The sequence below is a fragment of the Gavialis gangeticus genome, unplaced genomic scaffold, assembly GCF_001723915.1.
Source record: "Gavialis gangeticus isolate Ggan-Ray unplaced genomic scaffold, GavGan_comp1, whole genome shotgun sequence".
In the NCBI taxonomy this organism is placed as follows: Eukaryota; Metazoa; Chordata; order Crocodylia; family Gavialidae; genus Gavialis; species Gavialis gangeticus.
In genome coordinates, this window is record NW_017729025.1 from 153,778,471 (window position 1) to 153,786,863 (window position 8,393).

Below are 8,393 nucleotides of genomic sequence, written 5' to 3' on the forward strand. Positions count from 1 at the left end.
CCCATCCCTCCCATACCTGCCCTGCCTGCCCCAGCTCCCCGTCCTTTAAAAAAAGCCCCAAGTCACCGGGTACTGCCAGGCAGGGGAGCAATGCCTACTGCTCCCCACTGCCCCACGCTGCATAGGTGAGCCCCCTCGCTCTCCCAGCCCCCCCATGCCTGCCCCGCATGCCCCAGCTCCAGCACTTTAAGAACCCCCCCCCAAGAAAACCCCAGGACTCTCCGCTCCTGCAGCAACCTTGGGGCTTCAGGGAGCTTGTGCAGAGCCCCCACCATGTGGCAGGGGCAGTGGGGATCGCCCCCTGCTGGCAGGATTGGTGAGTACGGGGTTTTTCTTGGGGTTTTTTTTTTTTGTTTTTTTTTTTCCTCGGCTGGAGCTGGGCTGGGCAGGGCAGCCATGGGGGGGCTGGGACAGCAGTGGGGAGTCAGGGGGGGCTCATGCAGAGCCCCCCCCATGCAGTGGGGGGCAGTAGGGATTGCCCCCCACCAGGCAGCACATGCTGAGTTAGGGCTTTTTTTTTTCAAGTGCTGGGAGCTGGGGCGGGCAGGGCAGCCATTGCCAAGCTGGGAGAACGGGCAGGGGATGGGCCTGGGCGATTCGGAGATTTGACCGAATTGATTTGGGGCAGTGATGTGAATCACCGAACTGAATCACTGTCCCCCGAATTGGCTGAATCTGCCTCCAAAGCAAATACTAGCTGCTTCGCACAGGCCTACTTATGACACAATTGGTTCCTGAAAACCGCATCTTGAGTCGAAACGTTGGAACTCGGAACTGATGTTCCCATAGGAAACGATGTTATAATGAGCGATTTGTTCTTGAACCAAGGCCCGATACCCTATTTTCACGAAAAATACCACAGAAGTTTGTACTTGATCAATTATAGATTAGTAACATAGCTACATTAATCTATTTATATTGTAATTAGCAATCATATTGATTTGGAAGGACTTATTTGAGGTGACTTTGCTGGACTTTTTGAGTCTTCTCAGGAGTCTTGGCTGCAGGTTTTTCTGGAGTCTTGTCTGCTTTCTTAAAGGAAGTGGCCAAGGAAGTTTGGACAGATGTTCTCCAGGGAGATGAGTGATACAACAAATTCATTCACTGGCCTGGTGTGACATCGGATCAAGCATTGTACAGTCGAAACTGATGTCAGAAAATTGAAACGGTGCCAATTTATAAACATTGCAAGTGTGAAACATTGTAACTCAAAACATTGTAAGTTGAGGACCGCCTGTATTAGCCTGAGTTTGTGTGGTGGGGTGGAGGGATGCTGGGTTTTGCCTGAGGAAAAGAATTGGATGGATTTTGAGTGATAGAGCTGAAGGATGGTTTACTAGAAAGTTGGTGGCTGGACTTGGGGGGGCAAGGAGAAGCAACATCAGAGCTATGGCTGATGGAAGGGGTATGTTGTTAAAAGTTTCTGGCTGTATCTCTTGCAGATGGTGGTGACACAAGCATCATCAAACCCCGCAGGTATTAGCCACATTTCCAGGGCTGTTTTGTTCCCATTAGAAATGCAGCCCACAGATCATGAGGACCAGAGCTGAAATCCACTTAGCTCTTCACAGGGCAGACTGCACGGTTCACAGCCCATCCCTCTGTATTGGCCTCAGGGTAGGACCTGAGATAAGTTTCTTCCTTCTCACCTTTATCAGGGATCCACAAAGGGGAAAAAAAAAGAACTTTGTTCTCTGTTATGCTGCTTTAAAATGGCCAATAGCTTGAAAGGGTCATAGTATATATTTTTATATGTTTTACTATTAGGCATTCTTCTCTATGGTGGAAAACTCTCTCTCTCTTTTTAAAGGAAGAGGAATTTTAAACATATTTTCCAACGATGGGACCTTCCAGCCAGCTACCTGTACCAGGGTTAGCAGCACTGAGAGTACTAGACTAGACCAGGCTTTTGTCCTCATCAGTGTCAGAGAACTAGTAAAATCATGACAGGCTGAATGGAGGTCCAGCCACTGACAGCAGATGCGTGTTACCTTAAAGAGTTTAATATTTTGTTTCTTTTGGTGCTGTATAACTCCACTGACTGGTGATGAATGCTAGAGGGAAGGGAATCTGTATTAGGCATTCAGCAGCTCACCTCCAACCCGCTCTCCCCGCTGCCTCAATTAAGGTGCAAGCGCTCACACCAGATGTCTTCAAGCCCCCTCCAGCAAAACTGGAAACTAGGAGGCTCAATGTTTCTGCCCTTTACAAGGTACAAACTCACTTTCTCAGTGATTATTCCAGGCTTTTTAACATGGGCAAGCTATTGCAAGAACATGAGCATTAGTTCTGGCTGCTTGAGAACAGCCTGTCCAGCTGTTAGCAAAGCACCTGCTGTGCAAAGACAGATAATGAGAGAGGCAATTTGACTAGCCTGCAAAATGGCCTTTTTTAAGTACTTATCACCACAGGAAGGCACAGAGTCCCTCCCAGCAGTGAGGTTGCTCAAGAGCTCGTTGGAAAGATGAGAATGACAATACAGAAAAATACAGCTTTAAGGTGTCAGGGAGAAACTAACATCTGGATTAAAATAAAACCCAGCAAAGCATCTGACAGCACCACCTTAGTCAGCATGGGGTAGTCTGAGCATACTTGTTTCCTCTGCATGGCTGGTTCCTTGCTTTCAGAAATAAAGCCCAACTATTTCATGCCTTACTGAATCGCTCTCCCCTCTTTGGTTCTGCTCATATTGCTAGCAGTCTGCCTTTGTAATTGTCAGACACATTGTCCCTTCCAGTTAGGGAACAAGCAGCGTTCCCTAACTTTCACAGCTGAGAAAACCAATGCACAGTGGCCCAACTGAACGTGGCTCACTTTTTTTCAGGAGCACTGAGCACCTGCAGCTCTTAGAGAACTGGGGCTACTCAGCACCACTGAAAAATCAGAATAGTACAAGTTGCCTCTCAGAGCAAAGCAGTGCCTGAGCTGGGATTAGAGCCGAGACATTCTCAGCTGCTCACCTTGAGCCAGATTGACCAGGTTCCCTCTCCATAAGCTTGCTACAGTGGGGCTGGCTGAAGCTGAGCTTGCATTTTTTTTTTTTCTGTGTGATAGCATCCTGAGCTTCTCCTTCTGGGATGCAGAACAGCCAGTCTGGAGGGGCAGTAGAGCAGCTGGTTGCATGTTGTGGGTAAAGTTTGACCCAGAGTGCACATCACTCAGTGGCGGTTTGAAGAGAGGAGGAGCCCCAATGCAGCTGGATGCTACTGGGACAAATTCTGGCTGGAGCCATGTCTACAATGCTCAGAACTCAAGTGACAGCAGACACCTGGGTGAGCCTGCACAGCCCTCTCAAATTTGCTGCGCATGCGGAGAGAGAGAGAACATATCCCATGAGTCTTGGTGCTGACATGCTCTAGGATTTTTTTCCCCAGTTGGTTGGTTGGCTTTCAGAGGGAACTGCAGGAAACGAAAACTATCAGGAAGCAGGTGATTTGCCCTGTGTCCTCAGTGCAAAGTTCAACCAACACAGATTACAGTGGAACCTGTGCTCTAACCTATGTCTCTGTGCAGGTAGGCTAGTTCAGATTTAAGGCACCAGGATAGAGGTTTTGCAGCATGAATGGTAAGGGGATAAAGCTAAAACCCAGGTAAGAGACCGGGATAAGCATGTGATATAACACTCATTGCCCAGAATTGCTTCTAAGGATCCCTTTGAGAAAAGATGCCTGTATTTCCTGCTTTGTCCACACAGCTTCTGTCCTGGCCCAGGACTTGGAAGCCATCAGGGCCCAGGTGGCACATGGCCAGAACATCTTAATTCAGAGGGCAAGCACCATTGTTTACAAGTCCCTCACTCAGGCTCATCCCACTGGCATGTTAACAGGTAAACCAGCTTCTTTAAAAATGATTAACTCATGCCAATGAGGTCCTCTAATTATGCTATCTTTAAAACTCCATTGAAGTGGTCCATGCTAGTCTCTGGCAGGGCTGGTGAGGTACTTCAAAGGCCTGGCTTGTAAAGTCACAGTTCCTGGTTCTCATATGTAGTGGGTCGCTTAACCACCAATTTGCTAAATGTCATTTTGGGCTAAGTGGGTACCATTTACTTCTAACTGTCAGGCCACAACAGCATTGCTGGCTCAGTGCTCAGGAGAGCAGGACGAAATTATATTTCCTGCCATGCCACCACCTCCCAACAAGTCCGCCCAGAAGGCAGGGCAGATGTTGTATGACAACCTTATACCTTTTCCTGATGCATTTCACTTTGGTTGTTGAGAGACATGAGAGAATGGAGCGAATGGACTAGCTTGGCATGGCAGTGTCTCTGCATTCCTCCTTCCAGTTCTCCACACTTCAATCTCCCCAGGTGCCCAGTCTGAATTCCCACTATGGTTTACAGCACTGGGCACTGGGTAACTCAACTGTATAACAAGTGGCAAGCGTATAACAAGTGGCACAACAAGTGGCAGAGACGGATGTTGTCTTGGATTGCACTGGGGGTCTTTCCCCATGTGGAAAGAAACTGGAAAAACAAAGGAACATAACAAGAAATAAAACTTTAATGAACTATACAAAACCCCCCCCAACATAACCAGTCCTCTACCAAGGCTGGATCTTCTCTCCATGCTGCCATGTTGGCTCCTGGCACTGGCAGCATTAACAAAAGAAGTGCAACACTTTGCGGAAGAAGTTCCTGAACTCAGCGTTGAAGATAGTGTAGATGATGGGGTTCAGAGCACTGTTGACGTAGCCCAGCCACGTGACAATGCTGGTGACTTTAGTGGGGATGGTGCAGGTTGTACATATCGCTCCTGTGATGTGGACCACAAAGAAGGGTGTCCAGCAAAAGAGGAAAACACCTGTGAAAGAGAAAGGGCAGAATTGGCAAATGCACCATGTACAAGTGGCAACTCAGGGAGGAAGTGAGACTGAGGTGTTGAGCCTGCATGTGCAACTGTGAAGGCAGCACAGGCAACATCCTTTAGAAGCAATGAGCTAAGGCAGATAGCACGCCGCTTCTCTTCCCAGGTCTGTCACTAATCTACTGTTACTTCTCCCTGCTCCTCCTTTCTTCACCTGTTGCTCAGTTCACTTGTCTCTTTAGCCAAGCACTGTGTCTACATTAAAAGCATCATCAGACAAAAATCCACCCTCTGTTGGGACTAGAACCCAGGCTCTATACCCTGTACAGCAGTGCTCTCATCACAGGGCTAAGCAGCCCAAATCAAGCTGTGTGTAGCTTGTATTCCAGGCTACCTCAGGCTTGCCTCAAACTTGAATAGCACACAGCCTATACATCTGCTCAAACCACTGTGCTACAGAAGCTACAGTCTCTCCCTGTTACTTAATGAATATTTATACAAAGCTGAACAGTTTCAAGACAAAAGAATCTTCTGTATTTCTTGCATACAAGAAAGACCAGCTGCTGAAAAACAGGGTGTGCATTTTAAGCATGAAAATACAGTAACAGCAGCTTCTACAGCTTGAGCCTGTGTGGGGAGGAGGGTGAAGGAGACAAAGTAATACTGCATGTCCTGTGCAGGGGTGGGAACATAAGCGCACCTGCTAGTTGCAGCTACTTTCCCTTTCCCCCAGCAGAGACTCCTGCTGCAGGAGCTGTGTTTTTAAAGCAGAGCAGAGCCCTGGGTGCTGGGGCAGTGGTGCCTACTGAATTAGCTGGCAGGCTGATTTCACAGATACTGCTGGCTAGGTTGGGGCCCTCAGCTGAACTGGCAAGTGCTGCTGGCTACCCACCCAACTCAGCTAGAAAACAGAAGAGAGGCTAAGCAGTTTGGTTCAGCCAGCTGACCAGGAGCAAATGTGCTCCTGGTCAGCTGGGCAGCAGGGGGTGGGAGACTGCTGCCTGCAGCTGGGGCAGGCTCTGCCATGGGAGCTCAGGCAAAGACAATACCCCCCTGCCCTGGCAGCAGGGAGCTCCCAGCCCACACTGAGCAATAGCAGGGCCAGGGTTGGAAGCTCCCAGCTGCCAGGGCAGGGGGACATTTTCCCCGCCCAGGGTTTGATGGCAGAGCCCGCCTCAGCAGCAAGAGCCTAGAGCTCCTCCTGGCTGCTGCAGGGGCCAGTTGCAGGGCCGCAGGGAGTGGGAGCAATCTGCTGCTAGAAGCAGAAAATCTTTTCCCGTGTTCCTGCACATGTAGAGCCATGCTTGGGAGACTTTAGTCTCAGAGTAATTTACTCTCGAGTAAACTGCTCCCAGATTACTTGCACGTGTACACCCACTCAAATCTAGGATTGCTGTACCCCATGCAGATGAACTGCACCCTAAAGGAAGGGCAGGCAGCACCACTCAGTTCCCCTCTGGTCTGTGCAAGAAAGCAATGACATAGCTCAGGACACTGAGCTCCAGGAAAGAGTTCATGGCTATGAATCCTAACTCCCCATGCAAGATAGGCTCAGGCCCCCCCTTTCATTATTTTCCATTGGCTACATGAAGCAGCTGCCTGCTCAGTGATCTGGCTTTCATGAAGCCCTTTCTGAGGCATGTGTGAAAGGCAGGTGTTGCAATGCAGCACTTAAGGCCCTGTCATAGATACGGCTCTGTCTCTGTCTGTGCCTCCACACCTCTGCTGTAAAATGGAGACAGAGCTACCATACCTTCCGGTGAGCCGTGTCTCCATTACTGTCTAGGATGCTTGCATACAGCTACAACAGGGTCCTCACATGTATATTTCTAACTGAAGATCTCACTTGGAGCCAGTCTCAAGGCCCCCTCTAAAAAAATGGAATCCTGCAATATGGATAACTCGTACCAGATTGGTCTGGATTTTCAGAGCTCTGACCTTCCAGATACAGTCTAAAGGCAGTGATTCTCAACCACAGTGCCACCGCACCCAGAGAGTGTCTTTTGAGGGGTCCGTGGTGTGCTGCACACAGTTATTAGCACTGCTAGGTGTGCTCACACCTACATATGATTCACAAGGTAAACACAGAGATTTCAACCAGGAATCTCTAGCATCAAAAACGTTCTGATTTGCTGTGGTCTTGCTGCACTCTTTGCAATAGAAGATTTGCTGTTATTTTCCATGGTCAAAAATATGAGTGAACGCTAAGAGTTGGCATATTCCAAGTGGGGGTCTTGGGTCTAAAGGTCCAAGGGCAAAAGGGACCACCAACTTTTGCAGTCTGACCTCCTACACTGTAGAAAGTTGTCCCACTGGATTAGAGGTCTTAGCAGCTCCCTGCTGTTAGCTAGAGGGCATGTCAGCAGGACAGTACCTTTGCTCCTCAGTGCTGGGCTCCAGGGGTAGCATTTGGTCACTTTTCAGTAATGCCCCCAAAACCTGTGCATTTAGCCTCACAAATTAGTAAGCAGCCCTCCAAGGAGACCCGCTATAAGCTATGTGAGGCCATTAGCTCTATGAGGATTCACAGATTCCAGGGACCACAAGGCTGCAAACTGCACCTGTGTCAAACCCACCAACTCAGGGTTTTGCTATGGCAAGGCTTTTCCATGGCCAGGCGGCCACAATTTAAGCACCTGCCCTGATGAGAGACTGTCACACCTTCCTCCTTAAGCTGTTCCAAGGATTAGTTATCTTTGCTGGTAAAGGTTGTATTTAGTTCCCATTTGAATTAGGCTAACTCCCAGTCACTGTGTCTCATTACACCTTTAGCTACTAAACTAAAGGCTTTGAAGAGTCTCACAGCTAGCTATAGCAGGGCAATGGAACTGACTGAGGCATGAACAAAACGTAGGACTGAGACACGAGTAATTCTGGACAGGAAAGCTCTTCACTAGAAGGCCATGTGGCCAGAGCAGTTTGGCTCAGTCATGGCTTCTTCTCACTGGCAATGAGCCATAGCAGTTCAATCAGGACAGCTAGTGACCCTATTTGTCTTTTTAGGTGCAAGAAACATTGAACTGCCCACCCCCATGGCCAAATCTCCAACCCTGCAAGGGAAAGTCCTGACTTTTGGCAAAAGCCCAGAGCTGCTGGTGACATGGGCAACACTGCGTTTGGCCAGGCACAGCAGATTTAGCTGCTCTGCTTCCGCAGCTTAGAGGTAGCAGGTCTGGGGAGACCTACTTCCTCACCCTATGGCAGCTGTTTGGTGCCATGTTATAGCTAGTGCAGAAACTGCAGAGAGGACAGGACCCTGTCATAATCGGTTGCCTGGGATGTCGGTTTATCTACCACATACTGATGTCAATGTGAACTCTGTCTGATAAAATAAGTGTCTTAAATGTTTCCACCCTCACTGCTTTGGCAAGCACTTCCAGATCTCAGCCTGGTTGTCTGGAGACAAAAGCAGAGAACTGGTGCCACATGGGTTCCTCCCTCCATCCTCAGTAGATCTGCTGTCCTGGGAGTGCTATGCTTTGGGTGTACAGGAATCCTCTACCCCCTCCTTGGGTGCAAGGCTAGCAAGAAAACAGTTGCCAAGCTGGAATGGAAGAGTCTGGCAAGGTCCCAATTTGTATGAATCAC

The 8,393-nt window shown here is 48.9% G+C and overlaps 1 protein-coding gene across 1 annotated transcript in view; it reads right to left on the minus strand.

Annotated features, from left to right (window-relative positions):
- Positions 1–4,482: 4,482 nt before the first annotated feature.
- DRD4 (dopamine receptor D4) overlaps positions 4,483–8,393 on the minus strand; it is a 53,004-nt gene continuing 49,093 nt past the window's right edge. Inside the window, exon 4 of the mRNA XM_019519800.1 lies at positions 4,483–4,802. Within this exon, the coding sequence (XP_019375345.1) occupies positions 4,600–4,802 (203 nt within the window). The 3' untranslated portion in view covers positions 4,483–4,599. The remainder of the gene's footprint in view (positions 4,803–8,393) is intronic.